The 26,228-nt window shown below is 41.2% G+C and overlaps 1 protein-coding gene across 6 annotated transcripts in view; it reads right to left on the bottom strand.

Moving 5' to 3' along the window:
* Window positions 1–3,597: 3,597 nt before the first annotated feature.
* CLCN5 (chloride voltage-gated channel 5) overlaps window positions 3,598–26,228 on the bottom strand; it is a 161,163-nt gene continuing 138,532 nt past the window's right edge. For all 6 annotated transcript variants that reach the window (XM_074359983.1, XM_074359984.1, XM_074359986.1 and 3 more), the window contains 9 exons: window positions 24,786–24,973; window positions 21,352–21,474; window positions 20,295–20,501; window positions 16,711–16,791; window positions 15,939–16,481; window positions 13,415–13,601; window positions 11,988–12,386; window positions 11,612–11,828; window positions 3,598–10,415 (listed from right to left, as the gene is read on the bottom strand). In XM_074359983.1, the coding sequence (XP_074216084.1) occupies window positions 10,325–10,415; window positions 11,612–11,828; window positions 11,988–12,386; window positions 13,415–13,601; window positions 15,939–16,481; window positions 16,711–16,791; window positions 20,295–20,501; window positions 21,352–21,474; window positions 24,786–24,973 (2,036 nt within the window). In that variant the 3' untranslated portion in view covers window positions 3,598–10,324. The remainder of the gene's footprint in view (window positions 10,416–11,611; window positions 11,829–11,987; window positions 12,387–13,414; window positions 13,602–15,938; window positions 16,482–16,710; window positions 16,792–20,294; window positions 20,502–21,351; window positions 21,475–24,785; window positions 24,974–26,228) is intronic.

Raw genomic sequence — 26,228 nt, 5'->3', positions numbered from 1 at the left:
AGAGATACATCTTCATGCAGGAAACAGGAACAAAGATGGCAAGCTTTCCACAGTCAGTTATTCTACCAATACTGTATTTTCAGAGTCCTGCTCTGTGCTGGATGCTGTGTCTGGTACTTGGGATCCAAGAGTGAACAAGAAGTGGGACAATGAGTTCTCCCAGGCAATACTAAGTTCGTGTCCACCACATGGAAGTCTGATAAAGCTTCAGGGCAGGGTCAAGTCTGTAATACCCCTGTATGGTTTTCCAAATACCAGTCCAAGACCTGGCACTAAATCTCCAGGAATCTACATTTTAATACTCATTTCAGATGATTCTGAGGCCCAGTTAGAGTCAGCCAGCTGAGCTCATGGCTCATCAGATGGCGTCCTTTTATTTTCCCCCAAACTTTTAGATTAAAACTTCTACCTCCACAGGGAGGGCATAGCTCAGTGTTAGAGTGCATGCCTAGCATGCATGAGGTCCTGGGTTCAATCCCCAGTAGCTCCATTAAAAATAAATAAACCTAATTACCTCCCCCACCCACCAAAACAAACAAGCAAAAACAAAGTTCTATCCTTATCTCAGCTATGCTATAGAGGCACACTCAGACTAGAATATTAAAAAAGAGTGATCTACACGACACCCCAAGGCCTGTGAGGTAACCAGAAAGATGGACTCCTGAGTAAGGAGAATCTTGTGGAACACACAGCCATACTGTGAGGTCCAGAAGCCACTTTTCAAGAGGAGAGTTTTCCTCCAAAGCCAATCTTCGAGATCCTGAGTTTTTTTTTTCAATTATTCTTTTTTGAGCATTTTTAAAATAATTTCACATTTTTTAAAAAATGTGTTTTATTTTATTTGGGGGGGGTAATTGGGGTTTTATTTATCTATTTTTAATGGAGGTACTGGGGATTGAACCCAGGATCTTGTGCATGCTAAGCACATGCTCTATCACTGAGCTATACCTTCCCCCCTGAATTTTGTTTGATGGAGAAAGGTAGCAATTCCTTTACAGGAAGCCTCAAGTCCAGGTCCCCTGGCTCCAAATTTTATGCTTTTCCCATTCTATCTGCCTTCTATTCTATCTGCAGTCCTCTGAATCGAGATCCTAAAATGTCTATTTAGAGATACTCGCTTTGGGCATTGTAACGACATGGAACTTCCACAACCCAATGGCTTGAGGAGGACTAAGGGAACCCAAAGGCTAAATGTGTCTTTCTCTTACCCTGACTACTGCTCTTTGCACAGAGTTCTATTATTATTTTAAGACTAAGATTTTTTAGATTTTTTTTTTACTTGTGGTTGCTTGAACACCTCTCTTACCCCACGTCCCAGTAGCAGTTAAGATGAAGTGTGCCTATTATAAAGGAGAGAGGAGAGGCCAGGAGCGGGGCCTTGGGAGCCCAAGGGAAGGGCGGAAACTGAGATGCTACGGCAGGAGCTTGGGGGTCCTGGAGCTAGAGTTCAAAGGACAGGAGGTGGAGACCCCTGAGGAAGAGAGTGACCACATTTCTTGGTTTGCTGGTGTTACAGACTGGATGTTTTGTGTCGCCTCCCAAATTCATACATTGAAATCCTAACTCCCAATGTACTCGGGGAGGTGATGGAGTCAGAAAGGCGGAGCCTGAACAGGAATGGGATTAGTGCCCTTATAAAAGAGATCCCAGAGAGCACTCTCTCTTTCCGCCATGAGAGGACACAACTCTGCAGTCTGCAACCTGGGAGAGGACCCTCACCAGAACCCGTCCACGCTGGCACCCTGATCTCAGACTTCCAGTCTCCAGAACTGTATGAAATAAATTTCTTGTGTTTCTAAGCCACTCAGTCTATGGTAATTTGTGATAGCAGCCCAAGCTAAGACACAGAGGATCATCCCAGTTTGTGCCTTTTGTCTCTGGGTAATTATTACCACCACCATCCCGCTGTCAAAAGCGTCTTAGTCACACAATTAACTATATGGCCATCCTAATGAAGGAGCACCTGGAGTCCTTCTTTCCTCTTTGTTTTATCTGGGACATCACTTCCAAAAAGAAACTATAACTTTCAGACACCAGGACGATAAACTCCTTAAAGGCAGGGACTGCCATGTGATTTTTATTTTTAATAAGAAAAGCATAGTTTATTATATGCATTAAAAAGAGAATATCTGATAAATGAAGAAATACCTTGGGATTGAATTTTGTATTCCCAGCATCCAGCTGTATGTATGAATGAATGCTTCTTGCCCTGCCGACCCTCAGACAGTTCTTTTCTGACCAAACCAGAGCTACATCAGTATTTTAATGATTGCACTGACATCTGGTGGTCATTTCCAGGTTTTTCTCTGGGCAGCTCCTATGCTAGATGATGGATTAATCTACCTCGTACTCCATCAAAGCCACTTTTATCTCAGCCCTACAGCAGGGAGACATGACACTCGAATGCACAGCAAATTGTTGATAGCTGGTAACAGCTGGATGTACTGGGTTTTTTTCTTGAAAGGTATTTAGATTAGAGGCAGGGATGGCAAGAGCATGGAAGGGGTCTAGTGAAATAACTAACATCAAAAACGGAAATCTCCTGGTGGAATTTCAGGCTTATGAGGGAGTTAGTTTTACCTAGAGGTGTCTCTCCTGAAATGATACCAAGTAAGGCCAAAGGCATTTAAGTTCTTAGAAGCAACAAGGTATCAAGTCAACACAAGTGCAGATGGAATTGAATGTCAACTGGAGAAATTCTTAAATGAAAACTTGGATACATGGTACACCTGGTAAACTGCCTTCTTAGTCGTCTGGATAACAGAGAGGAGGAGGAGGAATCAGATTCATGAAAAACAGAGAAAGCAGGACAACCATACTTCAAAGTAGAGTTTTCCTTTTTTTTTTCCTGGGCTCCAGAGAGGTGTGAAAAGGAAATGTTTGCATACTCAACCACCTCCCTGAAAAGCCCCACTCCTCAGTCACTTCAAAGGGTTTCCCACGGAAGACATTTTAATCCTAACACACCATGAGGAGGGCACCCCCAACCCTACTATTCACTGGTGGAACTTTTCAATCACCCATCCAACTCCTTGTAAGAACTGACTGTCGGCAAGAGGCCTTCAAACCCCATAATCTTACATCAGTAAAAGCTCAAAAAGAGACAAAAAAAAAATATACAGCTCCCAGTTACAGTTAAATCTCATTTCATCAGGAGAGTATCATCAATGTGTGAGACAGGGCCACTTAAATAGCCATAAAGAATGAGGTATCTGAGGGGGGAGGGTATCGCTCAGGGGTAGAGCATATGCTTAGCATGCACAAGGGCCTGGGTTCTATCCCCAGTACTTCTGTTAAAAAATAATAAAATGAAATAAATAAACCTAACTACCCACCCCCCCCAAAAAGAATTAGGTATCTGGAATCTCTCAGTAAAACACAAGGTGCTCCTCATTTGTCTCCTTATGGTAAAAAGTATTACTAAATCTGTAAATGTAGAAATAATTCGGCATTTAAGAAATCATTTTAAAGTGAGCCTCCCAGGAGGAATCTGTAACTGCCTTTTACACCCCTCCCCCAACCCCCACAGCCCACTTTTATGATCAGGAATCAACAGCTACAAAATTTAGGGTCATCAAAAACACACCAGACACCAAGTCGGATAAGGCTGTGCTTTATTACATGCATAATTACAAATCTGTGCTAAGTGAAAAATGTATAAAGCAATGGCAACCTGGGTTTAAGCCACACCAAGAAAAGGGCTGGACGGTCCCATCAACCCTTCTGCCAATGTCCATTCCATTGCCTTGAACGTGATTGTTTCCGTTTCTTACCATTTGCATAGCACTTACTTGTCAAAGTACTTTCCTTTCATTGTCTCAGGTTCTCCTCACAACAACCCTGTGAGGTAGGTAGGGCAAGTAACACTATCCCCATTTTGCAGATGGGAACACTGAGGCACAGAGCGGTTAAGATCTCGAGGCTAGTTAGTAGAAGCACAGGGAATAGAAACCAGGTCTCCTAACTCCCCAGCCCACGTCTTCCTTTTTAGATTACATTGCTATGCTTGACCTGGGAGCAGAATGAAGTGTACAGTGGTAGCCCCAGCTCTGGGACAGGCTGTGCCTACGAACAGGGACCAACATCTCTGAAAGTTAGAATAAAAGCTAAGAAAGCATGACTAAAAGGTTGGCAACACTCAGATAATTGCTCTGAACAACTCAGCACCAAGCTTCCCGTGGAAACTCGGGCTATATTAGCTTTGGTTGATGCTAGTTTCTGGACGCCCAGCTACTGCTCATCTCTCTACATTAGCTTCAGTTGAACTTTTAAGAACTCTTGGGAATGAAAACATCGAGTCAGACAGGTTTTCTTTGGCTACTGCAGTTAGAGCTGGCCTGACACATCAGCTTATTACAGAGATACTCATATAGTGGCCCACGGGCTGGAACCCAGCCCCTCTGATCCTCCCGGCCTCACTGACTCACCCCACAGGTGGTATTTTCCCCACAGCCAGAAATCAGTGGACAGAGGTCAGAGCGGGAGGCCGGCCTTGGTCAAATGAAGAAGGGTCACCATCATTACATCAATGTCATCCATAGGTGACATGACCAGGGTGCTGTCTGTGAGGGCCAACTCCTTTCTGGCCTGTACCTGGTTAGCAGCATAGCGTCAAAAGACAGTTTAAAGGAATAAAATATGAAACACATCGTTTTTTTTAAAACCTAGAATGAAATTAATTCTTTATCAGTACATAGTCCCAAGGGACCAAATATATAATAAAAAAAGTAAATATTTATTAAAATCTGAGTACTGAAAAGGCAGGACAGAGAAGAAGAGAGGGGAGAGAAGAAAGGATAAAGTGACATGGAGGAGGGAAAGGCGCGCACTCTTGAAGGACCGCGTATTTGAGGTCCACTCAAGAAGGTAATGAGGCTAAGCATTCCCACCCTGACGAAACCATCTCAGGCCACTCCCTCATCCCCATCTTGCCAGATGGCATTCCAACTCCCCAAATCCAAGACTGCCTCTGACTTTCAACAGATTTGGACTAGCAGATAATCATAAGGGTCAGCAATGAATACTTCACAGGTCTGTACTGTTATGCAGAAGCCCTGGACGCACTCAACAAATACCATTGGCTTTGGTGTGACAGTGGAGCAAAGCCCCATTGGCCCCATCAACTAAGAAATATCTTCTACTCTCTACTCTTAGAATGATGCTCTCCCTCCCCAAGGTCCACATTCAAAACAGTACACTTGTAACAACTGAGAAAATGTTGAATTTTGAGCTTGAAGAGGAGGAGAGACAGAGAGAAGAGAGGAGAGGCAGAGGTCATGTTTTAAAACCCTCATATTTTTATACCATCGCATTTTCTCCTTAAAAGAACAAACTTCAGGCAAGGCATTCATTCAAGGAGTGTGCTCACAGAGGCTGAAGACCCTTTGGTGGGAACATAGAGGAAGGAATTGATGACTGCGGGATTGGGCTAGGTGACCCAATAGATCCCATCCAAGAAACGCACACTCCGCCCATCACACTCTTTCTTTCTTTCTTGGCTGATCCGGCGATATCAGACCGCACAGTGGAAAAACCAATCTTGTTCCCTGCATCCCCTCAAAACTTTGCCCAGAGCCAGATGTTTAGAAATGAGGCTGTGCCAGCAAACCTTTGGGGAATAACTTGAAGTTGTGAACACCTACTATTCCAAGAATTTCTCTCCTTAGTGCCAACAACCAGAATGGAGGCAGAGTAAAGTTGAGTGGTTGCCACAGGTCTGCTACACCAATTTCGCTTCATATTCCCACAGCTCCCTGAGCGCCGGTATGAGAAACCCTCACTTTTCTCTTTCTAATATACGGTAAGTACATACTAGGGAGGCTAACAGTATAGATTTTTAAAATATTTTGCTATCAAAATTCAAGATAATCTACCTAAAGCTTACCACTTAGGCAATGGCAGTATTCGCTGCCTTCCTCCAAGAGCAGGTGTCTTGTCTTGGGTCAGCCCTCTCCATGACAGTGGACTGCATCCAGGCAAATGCTGCTCTGAGACTCTTGGTTGCTTAGAAAGCCTGGTCTTTGGGAGACTACTAATCTTTTCTCCCCTTGAGGCACATGATCAAGCAGTTCATAAATGTCAGGATGTTTGGTTTGGTGGCCTTCCTCCTACCATCTTGCAACAACTCATATATTTTCTTACTAGGGTTTTTCCACTGCCATTAACTTTCAATTCTCTCCCCAAAGGGAATCCAGCAAATTCCAGAGGTGGTTAAAAAATAATCAAGGCTGTAGGACACTTAAGTTCAGACCACATATTTAGACATCTTTTTTTTTTAAGAATTCAATACTCCACCTCCTATCTGCTTTCTAAATTTCACATTTTTCTCAGTTTTCTAGAGCTCAATACTCTATGCACCACCATGAAAGATGCTCTCCTGGTTTCTCTGAACTGATGAGTGGCCTACATTTAGCTCTGATTCAGTAAAAGTAAACCGATTCCTCACAATACAGTGTGGTCGGTCATCAGTAAGTTATTTTGGCAATATAAGACACACTGGCCATTTCAAAATCTTAGTATTGTCTTCACTTTCATTTAGTAAAAACTCAACTTCAAAACCTGCACTCCTTGAGATTTATTTTAAAAAACAAAACAAAAGACACTGTGAAGCAACAAGTACCTTCCTACTCATCACCTAACAAAACCAACCAAGATCAAGACCCAACCAGGACAGGAGTTTCAAATACTTAAAGCATACAGTAGTGATTACTTTCCGTGATTACTTTCTATTGGACGCTGTTTTGAAAAATATTTGCTCCCCCCACACCTGAACGGGTTCATAAATTCATAATTAAGAATTACTTCACAGCCTTAGACCACACAAAGTCCCCATTACTTTATCATTCTTATGTTCAAACACAATTGAAGACTGGCTAGAGAAATTTATACTGTGCTCTGCTCTTCCTGTAAAGGGTTCAGATTCAGCCTCTGGTGCCAAAACGACTCAACTGCTTTGCAGTTCCATTAGCAAATTCATCGTTTGCCCTGCCAGCTGGCAAATCCAAAGTACCAAAGTCAGTGTCAGACTGTCCACCAGAGGCTATCTGCTCTGTGGATGATACCACGTCTACTCCACAGCTGGGCTGAGCCACAAGGACTCTGGAGCCAGAAGAGAGGAGAGTGTCTGAACAAACATCCCAATAGAAGTGATCTTGAAAGCGGCTATTATCTTGCACATTCAACCCCCTGCTTCTGCCAATGGTATAACTAATCACACCTTAACGATTCTGGCTTCTTTAATTCTTCACATCACAGATATGAAGATACAAAATATAACAGCACTGAGACTTTTACAAATCTATAGACTCTCATCCCTTTTCATGACTGGATATCCACCAGATGTATTTTTCCTGGAAAAACCTGAACTTTCTTGAAGCACTTAGTGGCCTTCTTTTGTAAACCCTTCCTTTATGTCAGGCAATTTTCTTTTCTTAATACCAAAGTCGACTAGTCTCGAACTCATACTAATTTTTAAATCACAGATTATCTAGTCTTTTGCCATTGAGGTATGTGGCCATTGGAGGCCCCTGACAGACCTCCCTGTATCGGGCTTTGTCGGTTAAGTATGTCCAACTGTTGAACTGGCAACGGCAGAAAGCACATTTTCTTTTGCTTTCAGACAAGAAACTGCGTGTTAAGATGCTGAGCTAGTGGCCTAGTGGAGACGTCTGGCCACAATTAGCAAATCTTTGATCCAAACCGTAGGACTGAACAATAACGGATACCATACACTAAAGCTACTTCTAGTTTATGAGTTAACAAGGATTCCTGAGAAGCTGAGGTTAATGAATGAGATTTACCAAGAGTGAGGTATCAAAGGGACATAATTCTCTGGAGGATCAATCGGTGCTTAGCATCTAGAAAGCATCCCTTGGCACAGTGTTATCTGATTTCTTGAATTTATTCTCTGAAGCAGCACCTTAACACTGGCTCATCTGTCGCAAATCAAAAACAGAGCCGAGAAGAAAGACAAAGGCAGACTTAGACACCCTCCGGTTGACTGATGCACTCTGAAATGCGACCAAAACTTTCACTGTCATCAAATACCAGAAATACTAACATTTCCCGTTTTGTAGGCTTCAGTTGGACGGCTGATAAGAAAAGATAGGTAGTGAACCAGAAGGATACACATAAGAACTTTGATTTTACACACTACAGGCTGGTCAGGCAAACAGTCTCATCTTGTGTGAGGGAATCAGTGGCACAGAAGAGACAAAAGATGTGAAGTTACTGAGTCTTAACCTAGGGAGATGTTTTTTTTTTCTTTTCTCTTTTTCATTAAAATGCTTGAGTGATATAGTTAGAAGGAGAAGCTCCGGTGACTGCCTTGATATTTGAAAGATAAAAATCAAAATAAGAACTGGTTGCCCAGTTCTGGGCAATGAAAGAATTTCAGATTTTGGAAAGATAAGAACCAGGGGTTAAAAAAAAAGCCTAGAATCAGAGATCAGCTACTTTTAAAATGAGGTATGCTGAGGTGTGTGGAGAGGGGAGGCAGAGGGTGGGAGAGGATACGCCGAGTGACCGCTGATCCTAGGCTGGAAGGATGGTGGGAAGCACTGGGAACAGACTTATAAAATGGGGACGGCTCAAGTCTTACCCCTTAGCATTTAAGTCTCACTGCTGTGGGCACCAGCCTGGAAAGGGAGGCGTGGCAGCAGTTACTGGGCTACAGGGCAAAGCAAATGGCTGTGCATTACCTCTGGTCCATGTGCCATACAATTATTGAGATTTGGTTTACACTTTAACTAGCCCTGGGGGTTAGTTTTTGGAACAGGAATCATTAACCAGACCTCGTGCTCAATCCCCGAGAGAGGACTCAGGACTGAGGCATGGGAAAGGGGGAAGAACGGAGAGGGGACAATTGCACGTGGGTCAAACGGTAGAAAATGAAACAGTAGTCGGAATGATGGTGGTGGCTCTGTAATTCCACCGGGTGTCCCGAGAGTGTGATGTTTTTCTCCTGCAGTTAAGATGGTATGGAATTGAGACAGGCACCTTTTCAATTGGATACAAGCACCTTTGGTGTCACCAGGCCTGGTCTACCCACCTCCCCCTGGGTCTTAGGATGGTTTTGTCTTTTATTGAGAATTCTAAGGAGCCTCCAGGGAGTCCACAGCTGCCTATCCTGTTCCAACGCCTTGAATATATTTGAAAGTACCCCAAGTCTAAATTCACGATCACAGGGACAACACTGGCCTGTTAAGATACGTACTTAACACTGGGAGGAGGCATGAGTGCCTGGTTATTTTAGTACTGGTGGCTGTTACGAAGGAATGCGTGAAAATGCAGATACAGCTTGGGATCTTCCCCGGTTCCCCAGTATGCAGTCTAGATTTGGTTCCCTTTACTATTCTTCCATATTCCAGAAGCCGAAAGCACCATCACTCACGGAGGTGGCATCTGGGTAAGAGGATTAGTTGGGACCTCACAAAGAAGTGAAAATTCCTAGTCATTGACTTTGCTTAGCACTTTACTGATTATTCATTTCAAGGAAGCTGGAGAAATCATTCCTTGCTACTCACAAATTCATGGCAAAGCCCTTGTCTACCAGCTAACAAAGGCCATCTGGAAAATTACCCCTTTTGCAGACAAGGAGAAAATTCTGTAACTTAATCTTTGTGCACTTCAAAAGAGTACCAGGAACAAGCAAGCTATAAAAGTCAACCTCTCTAAATTCATTTAGAGGAGATTAACCAAAGCAGCATTGTCTTATAATCAGATATTAAAATTAACATACACATACACACACATAAACTAAGACTGCTAAATATTGTAACAGGAACAAGATAACATTTGAACTGAATTCACAGTCTGGAAAATACCATTATTATTTTCCTTGTGGCTTTCCTTTCTATGGTTGGAAAAGCAAAGCCCCTTAAGTTTACACTTCATCTTCCACCAATGACAGTTAGAGTCCAAAAAAGTGACTTTTTTCATGAGTTTCCTGCAGGCTATAGGTCAGGACGGTTGGCATTTTTCTTGCATAGTTTTCAGTGATTGCATATTAACTAACAATTATGCTTTAAATTTAAAAAAATCTTTAAAAAAAAGGAAAAGAATTAAACCATAGCAATCTTGTTTACTCTTTCATGAAATCTTCCTAATGCAACATCACAGAGGCCTAACTGAATTTTCTCCTAGAGAGAAGATTAAGATTTCCAGAGATTATGTAGTGCAACTGGTTAACTTGTAGGAAAGAGACAACACACGAATATAACTTCACCATCCAAATGTGGGACATGTGTTGTGGGTACCCAGTTAATAAAATATATCCACGATCTGCAGTGTCCTTCCAGTTCATATCAAGTACAACCCTGTGATTCTAGTTGAAGAGAATGGAATCAGGATCTTGGTTCGCCATCTGGGCTATATGCTTTAGCACATCCTTTTTGGTAATGATTCCGAGCAATCGCCTAGAAAACAAAACAAGACAACAAAATGAAAATAAGTCTACAGTTAAACTAACATTCTTAAAGGTGACACTTCTCCTCAGTCCTTTTCAATTTTGTCTTTGAACAGTAGCTGCACTTACAAAATGAGGCGATAAGACTAGGTCACACGCACCAGGCAGATGGCATGACATGTGGGTCCCTGAGCGTGCTCAAGCATTTCTCTGTTTGCTTACAAGAACATAAGCACTTGTGTGTTCTCAGTTCCCCTATAACACGGCATACTCCTTGAGGGCAGCGAAGGGTCTCATTCATTTTTGTCTCTCCCTGGAATCTAGTGGAATACCTTCTTACAAGAAGGACAGATTCAGAAAATGTTGAATGATTTCGTCAGGGAAAGTCCCCTTATTGAGTTAAATACTGCAAGACATCTGTTACGCTCTTCCAAAATTTTAGAGGGTGAAATTCTTTTATAATTGCTGGATTACCAGACCCTATTCACACAAAAACCCCATCCTTCTCCTCAGCCAACTTTCTTTTCCAATAAAAACAGCAGGGCTTCCTTTACTGGATAAGAAATACCCCAGAGAGAGTGAGCCTTAGCCTTGGAAGTCAGAAGGCTTGTGTGTTTTTTTTCTTTTTTGGGGGGGGGGGGTGGGTAATTGGGATTATTTCTTTATTTTATTTATTTTTAATTAGTTGAATGGAGGTACTGGGGGTTGAACCCCAGACCTTGTGCATGCTAAGTAAGAGCTCTGCCACTGAGCTATACCCTCCCTACTAGAAGACCTGTGTTTAAAGCCTACCTCTAACAGACATTAACTGAGGGTCCTTGTGTAAATTATTAAACCACACTGGAACTTGGTTTCTCATCCTCAAATAATAATGACCAAGGTATTGTAAGGAGCAAATACTAAACATATACTACCTAATACATTATAACTTCAGGGCCACCTGGGCATAGGAACTCAGTTGTTTCCTTTGCAGGGGAGGAACTGTTATTTATAATGTGCCACTAGCAGTTCATATCTCTCAAACATACCATCTTCCCCAAACTCCCTTTTGCTTAATTATGACAATGAAAAGTAACACATCCATCTTCATCTCAAAAGAGTCTGAAAGTGCAACTAATGTTCATGTGATTTGGGTTCTTCTTTCTTTCTCTCTCCACGTTCTCCTTTCTCCCCCAATCCAATCTACCTTCACCAAAGAGCTCTCACCCATTGTGTGTCACCAGGCACTGCCGCAGTCCCAGCTTGCGGAAGATATCCACCACGATCTCCATGGGCGTCAGGTCAGTCACAGTGAAGGGGCTGAGATCCAGAATGTTCCGAAGCTTGAGGGTAGGTGGGGTGTATGGTGGCATTGGAGGAGAATGCTCGGTGAAATAAATGATGGAAGTGCTCACAACTCCATCCTGTTTTTTTCGAGCATTTTCTATTTGAAAAGGAGAGGGGAAAAAAAGGTTGAAGAAGGAAGGACTACTTCAATCTTTCTGGCCCCTCACTAGGTCCCCTCTCCCCTCTGTTTCTCCATGTCTTACATATTTATTAATTTCCAGAGTGGATTCCCTTTTCCCCTTTCTGAAATCCTTACCAATTGAAATAATGAGATCTCTTCGGAGAACAAAACCCACAAGTCTTTGGGACTCCCGGGACACCACCACGGGGAAGCCACTGTAAGTGGTTTCACTGATGATGGTCTCTACATCTTCCACGGTCATACTGTCCTGAGTAAGGACAGTCAACAGAGGATCATTTCTCCGGGGTTTCATCACATCCATGGCCAGGGTCTTATGAGCAAACTCTTCTTTGGCTTCCAGAAAGGGGTATCCATTGAGACGGATATGGGCATCATAGATGCCCTCCCGTCCAAGGGCATCTGCCACCCACTTGCTTGTCATGGCCGCAGCCATCAGAGGCACAATGTATTCCAAGCCACCAGTTAGTTCAAACATTATGACGACAAGAGAAACGGTCATACGAGTCACCCCGCCTGCCAAAAAAAAAAAAAAAAAACACAGAAAAACAGATCCAGGCTACTTCCTGAAGGCAGGAAAAGTACAGGATTCATTAGATTTATGGGCCTGTCACAAACACTACTAGAAGGAGGCCTCACCTGTAGCTGCACAGACCCCAGCCAACTGCATTCAAGCCCAGTTCACAATGGACTTGAGTCAGATTTCTAGAAATCACCTCCTCAAAAGTATAAGCTGCCTCTTCCTTTCTTTTTTTTTTTATTTGTCTATTGCTCCTCCCTCCCCCCCCACCAATTATAAATAATTGCATAAGATATCTATGATTTATGTGACACTAGAGATATGAGAGGTTCTCTGGGATGCACAGGCCCACTGTGGTAAATTCAGAAAATATTTATCTTTTCAAGTATATAAAAGAAAATTATTATCCATCAGCTCACTGCCTAGAAGTATGCAGAGTAAAAATTTCCAATGCCTTTTTCAAGTTTCTTACTCTGCAAAAATGTGTGTTTTTACCTAGATGAGCTTCTGTTAGATATTTAATTCCCCACCATGCTTTTTCTCTCAACTTTCTACTGGGAACACTTTGTATGTTAGGACAAATTTCTTTAACATTGTTTTTAAAGACAGTAAACATGTCAGCATCACATTCAGTGGCCACTGCATAGTATATAGCATGATATGGATGTACCATAATTTACTTAACAGTCCTTCATCGTGCTTTTCGGTGCTTTCAGGTTGAGTCCAGTTATTTGCTATTATAAATAATACCATGATGAACATTCTTGTGCAGATATCTTGGTTCAAATCGCAGATTATTTCCTCAACATGACATAATTTGAGAAAAGAATTGCTCTCAAACGGGAGGAAGGTAGATAGCTAGACAGTAAAGATGCTTTCTTAAAGCACTTGAAAATGACAAACCCAACAAGAAAGAGATAGTTATTTTTAAAAATCTACAGCCCATTGTGTTTAATATCACTTGTCTTTACTATGTCCCCCACTGGGCAGCAATCTCTTTGAAATCAATGCAAACAGTACTCACCTAAGCAGGCTGCGGCCCCAACCATCGCATAAAGGCCAGGGGTGATACAATCTGCTCCTTGACTGCACCAGCTATTGAAGATGGCCCAGTCATGGTGGTAATAAGCCAGCTGTTCCATCCCTACTCCCAAAAGTCGACCTGTGATAGCACCAACAGCCATGCTAGGGATAAAGAGGCCAGAAGGGATCTGCAAAGAGAAAGCAGAAGACAGTTAGTGAGAAGGGATGAGGGATGTGATCGATCGCCTGGCATATGGTAAGGGCTGGAGGGCCGACCCTCTGCGAAGCAAACAGGCCAATGAATGTTTAACTATGCACTATGCTAGCAAGTGGCTGCAAAGATTTGTGTAACACTACAGGGACTAGAGGTTCTCTGGGACGTGCAGGCAAGGACGACTGTGAAGAAGCTTACCCTGATTCGGGGTCCATCAGGCAAGAGCCTGAACTCTCCAGACCAACACAGAACTGGAGGCAGAAATTAAGCCTTTCCCAAAGAAAAAGGAAAATAGATGGAGTTTCTCATATAGGCAGACATTTTCCCCAAGTTTGAATTCTTATCAACAATAATTACCCTTTACTGACTATTTACAATGTTCTATGCTGGAGGCTCTATAGATGGGATTTCAATCAGTTCTTCACAACCAACCCAGGAGGTAGGTGCTATTATTCCCAACTTGCAAAGGACCTGAGATTCAGAGAGGTTAAGGAACCCACCCAATGCCAAAACTGAGTAAATCTTGGAGCTGGGGTTTCGACACAATGCTGATAAGCACTCTCTTCTACTGAATCTTGACCCATTGCTCACGCAAAAAGGATGGCACATGAGGTGTCAGTTTAACAGTGTAAAGAAATATTCAACGATAAACAATTTTTAACTTTGTTTTTTGTTGGGTGGGTAATTAGGTTTCTTTGCTTGTTTATTTATTAATTAATGGAGGTACTGGGGACTGAACCCTGGATCTCATGCATGCTAGGCATGCACTCTACCACTGAGCTATATCCTCCTCTATAAATGATTAAAATTTTTTAAATGAAGTAGTGACTATGGCTGCATGACTACCCTCCAAAGGAACCAATCCTCATCTGTCTCTCCCCTCTTTTTTTTTTTTTTTTTTTTTGACTCCAGGATAATCCAAACAGGAGATTATTTTCAAATAGCTTGTATCTGATTCTGGAACACACTTGAATCGGGGTGGGTCTAATGGTCTGCAAATTTACTTTAATGATCTTTTTGTGGGGAGTGGGCAATTAGGTTTGTTTGTTTGTTTGTTTGTTTTAATGGAGGTACTGGGGATTGAACCCAGGACCTCATACATGCTAAGTATGCACTCTACCACTGAGCTATACCCTCCCCTCTGGCAAATTCACTTTACATGAAAGAATGAAGCCAGGAGGTGACAAGTAACTCAAGAAGCCCTGCAAAACTGTCCAGGGTGTGGAGGAGGATGGATATCAATTCAGAGATTACAGTACTGCCTAAACTGAGTTGCAAGCTCTTATTTTCTGGTTTGAATCTCCATTTCAAATCTCCCTACATAGAGAATGTAGGGAACTACCTTGGTAGTTGAGTGCTAAAGAAAAGAAACAAACCAATAAAAACCAAGGAAGGAAGAGGAAAATACCTGAACAGATTTTCCTTTTTGGTTTCTGCTGAAACATGAAAATGACAATGGGTACTGAAAATAAAAGATGCTCGCCCAATGTCTGCTTTTGATGATCCTATTATTACTTTAGGATCACTTGTGAATTTCTTGATAAGTAGACATTGATAACAACTGTAAAAAATATACATTTTGCTATATATTGGATTGAACCATATGAAATTCCTATTTCAGTGGTCAAAATGTTTGACAACTTCATTGGGTTCAACCTAATACTTCACTTTATTGGTAAACTCTAAAGCTACCTTATAAGAACCAAAAAAAAAAGGTGCTAGTCAGACACTGTGTTTTGTTTTATTTGTTTGTTTGTTGTTTTGAAGTATAGTCAGTTTACAATGCTGTGTCAACTACTGGTATGCAGCATATAGTTTCAGTCATATGTATACATACATATATTCCTTTTCATATTCTTTTTCATTATAGGTTATTACAAGATATTGAATATAGTTCCCTGTTTGAACAAACTAACTACTCTATATAAAATAAACAACAGGTTTCTAGTGTATAGCACAGGGTCAGATATTGTTTTGATTGAAAATGCACTGAAATAAATACCTCACCATCCTTTTTGAGTGACAAATGTTTTCCAAGGAAAAGGAAAAAAACATTGCTACTTAAAAATCTCATCACTGAGGTTTGTATTCGGCCTAAAACTAGGCTTGGGCAATTTTAGATAGAGGTACAATCATCTAAGAAGTTATGAGAACACATGGGGGTAAAAAGGGCTTTGAGGGGAGTGAGGGATAACGTTAGGTGATGTTGGAAGCGCCACACAAGCTACGAGAATTGTATGATATCTTGGCTTTGCCTTCCAAACCTACAGCCAGACATATATCCACCAAGTATCAAAAGAAAACTCCTCACCTTCATGCCAAAGGTGAAGATAGTGATGACAATTTTCAGTATGAGTGTCAAAGCCAGCTGCCACATTGCATTGTAGACTCCCACACCAGCTGGTCGGTCGGGCAGCTCGCCTGCTTTGCTTGTGTTGAAACGGTTCTCATAATCACAGAGCTTGGAGGAGTCCAGAAGGCCACAGTCATTGAAGAGCTCAGAAATGAGCTCACTTGTGCTCATCCGGGTGTATTCGTTGGGGAAAGCCAGGACGGCAGTGATGGCTGTCACGACGAGTACCTCTACGACAGGATACTTGCCCAGCTGCGTGGTCTTCCGCTTCCGGCACCAGGCAATGTTTGTGCGGATAAACAAAGCTCCCCACAGACCGCCAAATATGCCCAGCAGAATGAACGGTACGAGCTCAAAGAGATGCCATGGGGTGTGAAACTCTACATAAAAGAGAACCAGGCGGCTGTTCCCAAATGGATTGATGGAGCGGAGAGTAAACGCTGCCACTAAAGCAGCAAAAAATGAACGCCACAGCGTTTTGAGGGGAAAGTAGTAGCTGACCTGTAAGAGGGAAAGCGAGAAAGAAAACTCTGTAAATCCGCAGAAACTGGTTTAGGTGGAAAATGGGTGCTGCGGGAATTAGGGTTAAGGATGCAAACTGCCCAAAGGTCTCTGGTCCCATATGGTAAAGCACTGGAGTCAGACAGCACACGTCAGCACTGCAGCGTACACAGATGATAGCCTGACACAAGACCACACACAAGCTCGACAGATAGTTAAAAGCTGTTACCTCTTCCAGGCTGAATAATACTCCACCAATAGGTGCCCCAAAGGCTACAGATACACCAGCAGCCGCTGCAGCAGACAAGACCTACAATCCAAAACTCAAAATTAGTGATGGAATACTACGACTTTCCTACTTTCGATCACGTTTTTAAAAGGAATGTCAGTGGTTACCAAACATTTAAAGAAGTCTTCCATACTTCACATCCAGTTTATCAAAAACAAAGTTCAATTTACTATTTACTTGGAGAGCAAACATCGCATGCTGAATTTTGAACAGATGGTTCACATGCTGGAACAGGGAGAGGGCCTTTGCTTTGTGATTAATTTAGGCACCTCCATGATTCCAAATTACACCCCCATCCCCAGTACTCCCAATTCAGTAACTGAATTTGAATCTGTAGACCTATCCACCACCTATATGAAATACTTACAATGATGTATTCACCTAGCACTTTATAAAGAAAAGCTTTTTAAATGAGATTTTAAATTTTTTAATTTTTAATTTTTAATTTTTTAATTGAACGGTAGTTGATTTACAATGTTAGGTTCAGGTGTACACAGCAAAGTGATTCGTTATACCTATGCATACATTTTTTTTCAGATTCTTTTTCATTAGATGTTATTACAAGAAACTGAAGATAGTTCCCCATGCTATACAGTAGGTCCTTGTTGTTTATGTATTTTATATACAGTAATGTGTATCTGTTAATCTCAAATTCCTCATTTATCCCTCCCACCCTTTCCCTTTTCAAATGAGATTTTAAAGAAGGCTCTAATGATACAAAACTGAAGTAACAACTGGCTCACAGCTATTCAGGAGCTGCAAATCATCATACAGTAGGTATTTAGGGTTTCCTGTCCTATGTGCCCTAATCCATGCCTAGTGACCTACGGAAACGGAAATGAGGAGGCAACTAGAGGCAAGGGTGGGGACAGATTTGAAAGGGAAGAGAAGATCTGAGTGTGTTTAGGTATGGCAAGGAAAAGGGTAAGGAGGGAGAAGAGGAGGAAGAAGCTGTCAGAGAGAAATTAAAAGGGACAAGGAGACAGGGAAAGAGAGCAAGAAATATGTCGAGAGCACCACCTTGGTATGTAGGCAAAGGAATGTGGAGATAAAAGGTGCATGACCTTTGCCAAGTTGCTGTTTCCCCCACCGCCCCTTCAACTTCATCAGTTTTCTTCTCTTCTTACTTCAAGATTCTAAAATGTGTAGATAAGTTAAAACTTCCGTGAGGAAGATTAACATGGCCAATAAAACTTTTAATGCGAAGTGTCAAAAAATACAAGTCCTTTCATTGGATTCTGGTTGCTGGGGAGTGATATATGATTTATGGTAGCCGGGAACTATTTTCAAGAGCAAGTTGAATAAAATTAAGAGTTTTGGAGGAATAAAATGGTTCTTGGCAAAATAAATAGGCAGGTTTCTCTGGAAGAGCAGGATGGCCCAAGAAAATGAAGGGGAGGAACGAGTGATCTCTGGGGCTAGCTGGAGAGGACTCTGAAATCCAAGGCTATAATAATGGCTTTCGTCTGAGAAGGATGAGGACCTTCAACACGGAACCTGAGAAAGGGGATTTCAGTGACTTTGTTTAGGATGAATTATGAGAGAAGAATGAATCAAGGTGATGAGTTTGCTTTAATTTTATGTTGGAGAGTGGAACCTACCAATGCCCTGCCTTCTAAAATCTCTATTTTACTCTCAACCCATTGGCCATTTTGACAAGGCCCTGGGATGTAAAAGGGTTACTGCTGACAGTGAGAGTGGCAGGGAAAAATAACTGCAAAGTCTAAATAAGCAAAAGGAAGCAAATGACATAGTCAAATATTCACGAGTTTAGTCAGAGAAATATATGACATCTGTACAAAGAAACAGCCAAATCAAACTCCTGTCTCATTTTATAAGGAACTCTTTGAACAAAAATGCCAGTTTTATGGAATGAAAGTAACCAGCAACCTACAGTTTCAAAGTCGCCTCTACCTACGCAAAACCAACAACAATCAGCACTTCATTCTTGCCAGTTAAAATGTTTTTTTTTTCCATCTCTTTAGCTTCTGTTGTACATTATTCTTGTCTAACAACCTCACCGATGTAATACTGCCTTTATGTCCCTCTACATTTGACAGATAGCTAAACAAACTACTCAGATTTCCCTTCTCTCTCCTGCTAACCTTCCTCTTCTGCCAGGAACTTTCCCCCTTGAACTATCAAAATGTATTCCATATTTGAAATTTCAATATCTCTGAGCTTCCTTCCAAGTCTTATGGTTAATTTTGCTTTGTTTTTGCTTTCAGAATCAATCATTGGGTTCCAATTTTGTGAAAGATCCTTTCTAATGCAATGACCTTGGTCTCGACCCATTCCATATGTGACTTCTTTGTAATTCAAGGAAAACAGAGCAAGAACCCTTATTTTCTTAAATCCTTAATTACAGCAGGACAAAAGTAACCAATGACTCGGAACTTTCTTTTTTTTCAAATGTTCTTCCTTCTCAAAATGATACACATTAACAACTGTGTAAACATGAGAACAAGGACAGAGATGCTGCAGTGGGACTAATTTAGTGGGACTGAGGCAGAAGTCAGAGATCCAGTACAGAAAGAAACTAATTCTGCATGTCAGGTAGGTGGAAATAAAAGATGAAAAAGTGGGCATCTGAAACATATGCTGAATTTATGTTCTTTCATGGGAATAAACAACTTCTTTTAAAAATCTTCCACTGTTTTTGTAACTTATTTTGTAACAGAATCAGCACACCCTTGTATAGGATTATATATAATAAAAAGTTACAGTTCCGACTTCTTTGCTAGGATCTCCCTTTCCCACTCACCAGAGGCAGACACTTTAAACAGTTTGGGGTAAAACCACTTTCCAGCCATTTTCTTTCTAGGTATGTACACACACACACACACACACACATCCTTTTCAAAAACATTAACTGAATTTTACTATACACATTATTCTGAAATTGGCTTTTGAAAACTTAATGGTATTTTATAGCCATCACTCCATGTCAGTATACATAGTGCGATCTCATTCTGTTTTTAAATTCTTTTTAATTTTTGTTTGTTTGTTTGGTTTGGGGGGTGCTTGAGTAATTAGATTTATTTATTTATTTTTAATGGAGGTACTGGGGATTGAACCCAGGACCTCATGCATGCTAAGCACACACTCTATCACTGAGCTATACATTCCCCCCCAATCTCATTCTTTTTAATAGTTGCATCATATTCTAGAGTATGGACAGAATATTGTTTATTCAATCAGTCCCCCGTTGATGGACATTTTGATTGTTTCAATTTTTCACGATGTTGACAGAGACTGCACTGACCATCCCCATCCCCATACACCTTGTGCGCATATGACAAAACGTCTGTAGGACAGATTCCTAGAAGTGGAACTGCCCAAATTCTCATCCTTAAGATTGTACCATTTAGGCTGTCACCAAAAAAAGACTATTAAGGAGGGATGGGGTAATAGCTCAGTGGTAGAGCGCATGATTAGCATGCACAAGGTCCTGGGTTTAACCCCCAGCATCTCCACCACCACCACCAACAAAAAAATAGACTATTAAGGCCTCCTGTCATTACCTCTCTGCGCTTGGCTTCATTCTTCCTGTATTTGTTGAAGCAGTGGCACAGGATGTTCCCACAGCAGCAAGCCACGTGCACTAGGGGTCCCTCTTTGCCCAGGCTCAAACCAGACGACACTGCCAGCACCAGTGTGATGGTTTTGATCATCAGGGTCCACTTACCCAAATAGCCCCGAATAATGAACCCACTCAAGATAGTTTTTATCTGCAAGTCAAACACAGAGAGAGTGAACACACTAAGAAAGCAAACAAGGCTCAGAAGCAATCATCCGGTCCTCATTATAGAAACTGCACCTTTTGGACCAAGTGACATATAAATGCTTGACCCGTGGTGATCTCAGTTTGGGAGGGAACCCAGGAGCCCAAGAATGTAACAACTGTTCTTTCAACTTTCATGTTCCCTTTTTCTTTCTTTTTTTTTTTTTTTCTTGAGGGGGGTGGCCATGGGATAGCTGAGCAAGAGAGTATTAGAAGTATGAGCCTCGATGGATATGGAAAAGGGGTGGAGGAAAGGGAGGGTATTTCCCTTACTTACATCCTTACAGGCTAGTAAAACCTTGATTCTCTGCCAAGAAATTTGTAACTATGACTTGGTCAGGAAATAGAGAAGGGCAAGGTCATCTAGGTAACCTAAAATCTCAGCAGTTTCGGTCACTGTCAAGCAATCTAAACCAAAAGGAGTTAGAAACAGGGTTTGAATCACCCTCCTTCTGGCGACATCATATTGTAGGAAATGTAGCAAAATTGTTTTATTTCTTCTGCTCTCACAAAGTTGACAGTACTACTATTTTTTCAGGGCAGAATCCTGGGATCTACCCTAGTTGCTTCTTGGGTAAGCAGTCGGGGAGGTCTTTAGGGCTCTGGTTTACCAGGAACCCTCAGGAGGCTAGGAATTGACTCCCTTTAATGTCCTAGGCTGGGAGAAGACTTCAGGGAAGATGTCGAGAGGCCCTACATTATATTCAATTGTGGTATATGCTAGAAAACCTAGTAGATGGTTTTCACTAAAAAGGATTCATTATTGTTCCCATTTAGAAACCATTTTAGAGACTCACCTCAGGGATTCCAGAGCCGCAGGCATAAGGTGCGAACACCTTGACAAGAGAGACGGCAAGGAAGGCAAACAGGAGAGCCCAGAGGACGTACATGAAATAATTGACTATGTAGGCAAAGGCTCCCTGGAGTAGAGAAAAAAGAGAGAAGCTTGTTTTAGCCCAGACAGCCCCAGTGAGTGCTTCTGAGTAATGGGTTTTCAGTAGAGGAGGTAAGAAAGAGAAAAAAAGACGATATTAAATTAGTCAAGATGTTCCTTCCCAGACTATCAGCAAAGAAACTACTGAACCACGGTCAGCCCACTTGCTACTGAAAATGAGAGGCTTTGCCACACCCAAAGGAAATCCATAATGGCTTCTAAGTATCCTTAGATACTCAGACAAGAACAAAGAAGCAAATTCACTCTCTATATGAGCGCTCTGACAGATTTTGTAGTCCAATATATATGATACTATTGTCAATTTTATTCGGTCTTAATAGACTTCACATTTTTATTTTTTTTTTAATTGAAGTATAGTCAGTTTACAATGTTGTGTCAGTTTCTGGTGTATGGCATAGGAATGGCTTAACCTTGGCTACACATCTGAAGTGAAGACTCGTTCTAAAGTTCCATTACATTCACCTTTGGCTACTACCTACCTTGGTGTCAAATTCTCATAGGAAGTTAAAGTGTCTAAAATTCCTGGGTGTTTTGCTTAAAATAAACAAGTACATTCTATAGAGACGACCACAGCTTTGAGAGAATTTTGCCTCTGGAGTAGCCAACGGGTAGATGTTCAGTAGACTGGGCAACAAGAATATGCAGTAGAAAGTTGCAGGCTCTGCCCATCAAACAAAACCTGCGAGATGCCAGATGTCCCAAAGAATAAAATGGCAATAGCTACTTTTAAAATGGAGAAAATAGGGGGCAGGGTGTATAGCTCAGTGATAGAGTGCATGTTTCACATGCACAACGTCCTGAGTTCAATCCCCAGCACTTCCATTAAAATGGAGAAAATATACTTTTGAGACTCTCCCCCATTATAATGGAAGTCTGCCAGGAAAGAAATCTAATTTTGACTCTTAATAAGGATTCCCCGACATTAAAGGGCCTGTAAACATCTATGCCTTACAAAAAAGATATTTTGGACATGAGCAGGGTATGCTTGCTAATAGAAATATTCAAAGTCGAAACTCACTCAAATTACATGAAATACAAAACTCAATGGTCTTGTGACTTTTTAAAATCTAAAACACTATCAAAATAAGTCATTGACCTAGACAAGGAGAACCAAAACGCTCAGGTTTTTCCTGAGCATTGATTCCTGAGTTATGATTCTGACACACGTTTCCCATTATTTTAGTCTCTCAGAGGAACTAGTAATTGCTCTCTATTGGCCTTTCAAATCTAGCTAGGGAGGAAGAAGACTCTAGAGGTAGGAAACAAAGAGGGAAAGGGAGTGAAAGGGAAAACAGCTGACACTGGCTAGAGGCAGAGCTCAGGAGGTCAAGTTCTCTGCAGGAGAACTCTTTTTAAAACCTAGAAGACACTTTACCCAGTCATTCGTTTTAAAAGGAGAGCCAGAGAAATGTGTGTCACTTTAACAGATCTCCAGCTCCAGTTTCAAAGCTACAGATGGAACACTTTAACACACACACACACAGCTCTAAAGCCATAGCATGGGGGAGCCTCGTGGTGATGGAATAAGAGTTCTACATCTTGGTTGTGGTGGTGGCTACACAAATCTACACATGTGGTAAAACTGCAGAGAATGACACACACACACACACCCCACACACACATCTATGCCTATACAAATGGTGAATAAGGTCCACAGATTGCACCAATGTCAATTTCTTTGTTTTGCTACTGTACGAATACGCTATCATTGGGGAAGGCTGGATGAAGGGTATGCAGGACCTCCCTGTACATTGCTTTGCAACTTCCTGTGAATCTATAATCACTTCAAAAATAAAAGAGTAAAAAGAAAGCAAAGGAAATACACACACACACACACACACAGAGACTCACCCTAAATTCCAGGGCTTCTCAAACTTTTCTACCCAAGTACATATCCCTAATCTAGGAGAGAGGATAGGGAGTGGAGTACCCAGCAGCAGAGCTGAAACAGATTATGTTTTATCTTAAACATGGGGATTTTGCATTCCTTTTTAATGACTGTTTACATTTAATTTTGGGGGAAAAATCCAAATATTCAGGAAAAAAAGGATATTCTGGGAAGGCACATAGCATGTATCTTGAGGTTTCACTTACCCTCTCGTACACTGACCTTACCCCAGTGTGAGAAGCACAGATTTAAACCCTCTAGGGGGTGAGGGGAGGGTAGAGCTCAGTGGTAGAGAGCATGCTTAAGCATGCGCAAGGTCCTGGGTTCAATCCCCAGTACCTCCATTAAAAAACAAATAAATAAATATACCTAATTACTTCCCCCCTAAAACAAAACAAAAACAAAAAAATTAAAAAAAAAACCTCTCACCCATATAGTATGTATCTAACCCTTTCACTGAACTCTTTCCCCAAACCAAGATGCACAGTCACATATATACATAAACACTCTTATTTCTGACTTTATTATTTCTAATCCTTCTTTTACCTTGATTGATTCTCTGGGTCCAGGTGCCATTGCAAATTGTTTGTGGACCCAAGTAGTTATGAAAATCAATTTTAAAAATACAAATAAATGTCCTAGTCTTCTCCCCCTCACTTTACCAACAGAGCAGACGAGGAGTGAGTGGCGATGGTACCTGTTTGGGTTGGTGGAATACAGAGCAGAATTGGGAATTCAGAGCTGTTTTGTGTGCTTTTGTTTTTAAGAGGGGAGATCTAATGTGCAAACCAAGTGGTAACAGAAAGGTAAGGAACTGGAAAACAAAGTTACTTTTACATTGAAAAAGATATGCTAGAAAGCAAGGCCAATGAAAATTTTAATTTCATCTCAAAATGGGACTGTGGGCAATTTTATTCCTCGGTTTCTGTTATTTTGATATGGAGTGCATCAATTTTTTTTTTAGTGTTCTAATGCAATGCTCAGGGAAAAACTACTTTTGGAGTCTATATGATAAATACATTTTTAACCCACCCCATCCTTTGTTAGAAATTATAGCTTACCCGTTACCCGTTGGCTGACTCTATTTCTTCTGAAATTACCAGAGAAAGAAAGATCCAGCCACACCGTGTACTAACAACTAAGGAGAAACACCAGGCTTGTTTAAAACACGCAAAAATTTTTAAGTTGTTGCATAAGCATCAAACAACTCCATGGGTCAGAAGAATACGGCTGCATTTAAACCACAGAGAAAGGCAGCTGGCTCTGGTTCCTCTTTTCATGAGAAGGAAAATAAAAGAAGATTCCACAGTTGCCACAAGGATAGTAGAAGAAATGAAGTAAATGTAAGAATAAAAATCAGTGGTGCCGAAAGCTTCACTACATGTTACCTCATCCGTGCTTATGATGAGCTGGGACCAGCTATTCCACTCTGGACACTTGTCTCTGTCTTCAAAGGTGACATTCTTCGAGTTCCAGCAACAGTGTTCGTGGTTAAACCAGATTCCCCCTGTGCATACACCTTCTTTTAAGTCTGTCATCCAATGAGCCGAGATGTCGATCAAGGCAGCTAGGGAACCTGATTGGAGGAAGGAAAAGCCACAATTGTCAGAGAAAATGAGGGAAAAGGAATCAAAATTACGGACAAGTATATATTTCTCGTTCCATCTGCAACCTCTTGCTTGTCTGATTTTCCCTTCTTATCTCTATCATCTTCATTAAACACTGTGCCTGCAAAATTTCTGTGGAAACTCAGGGGAGAGCAAAGTAGTTGGGTGGGAGCAAGAGGGGAGTGGATGTGACTTTCAGCTGCTTCACATGGTAAAGAGTCTGCTTTGACTTAGGGTTGATGAATATTGCTCCATAAAGACAGACAAGTTTGTTAAAGACGATTTTATTCTTACCATATAGATAAGATTGGGAAAATGTGAATTGCCCACGTTGAAGAATCTTGCATGTTATTTATTTGAGATGGCCTGCAGAGAGGAGTTGGTGAAGACTACAGGGACAAAGGCTTAGTCTTAATACTGATTTGACTCCATGGATGAGGGAATTTGAGCAATGGAAGAAAGGCTCAGGGAATTGAATGTATAAAAGGGAGTTCAAGATTTGCAGATACTGGGGGTAGGAGTATAGCTCAGTGGTAGAGCGCATGCCTAGCATGCATGAGGTCCTGGGTTCAATTCCCAGTACCTCCAATTAAAAAAAAAAGAGGTTTGCAGATACTAACTACTCTATATAATAATAGATAAACAACAAGGTTCTACTGTAGAGAACAGGGAACTAAATTCAATATCCTGTAATGGTCTATACTGAAAAAGAATATGAAAAGGAATATATGTATGTACATGTATGACTGAAACTTTATGCCGTACACCAGAAACTGATACAACACTGTAAACTGATTGTATTTCAATTAAAAAAAATTTTTAAAGCACAAACTGGGATGTACATGGAAGATTCAATGAAGGTTAAACAGGTTAAAGCCTTTTGAGCCTAGGAAGTGAACATTCTGGTTTTCTTTTTTTTAACATTTTTTATTGATTTATAATAATTTTACAATGTTCTGTCAAATTCCAGTGTAGAGCACAATTTTTAAGTTATACATCAAAGTTTTCTTAGTGAGAAGGAGCAAACAGTATTTTATACGCAGCATTTATCAAAGAAAATTATGAGAAAAATCCTTTGATGACATCACCGTCCAACGCAAATAATTTCTCTCCCTCCCGTCCCTTTCTTTCCCTTTTCCTCCCCTTCTATTTTGAGTAAGAATCTTTCTTGCCTTTTCTTCTAATTTATTTCTTTCCTTTTGGTGGGGGTAGGTAATTAGATTT

The sequence above is a fragment of the Camelus bactrianus genome, chromosome X, assembly GCF_048773025.1.
Source record: "Camelus bactrianus isolate YW-2024 breed Bactrian camel chromosome X, ASM4877302v1, whole genome shotgun sequence".
NCBI classification, from domain to species: Eukaryota; Metazoa; Chordata; class Mammalia; order Artiodactyla; family Camelidae; genus Camelus; species Camelus bactrianus.
This window is presented reverse-complemented; position numbering and strand designations above follow the sequence as displayed.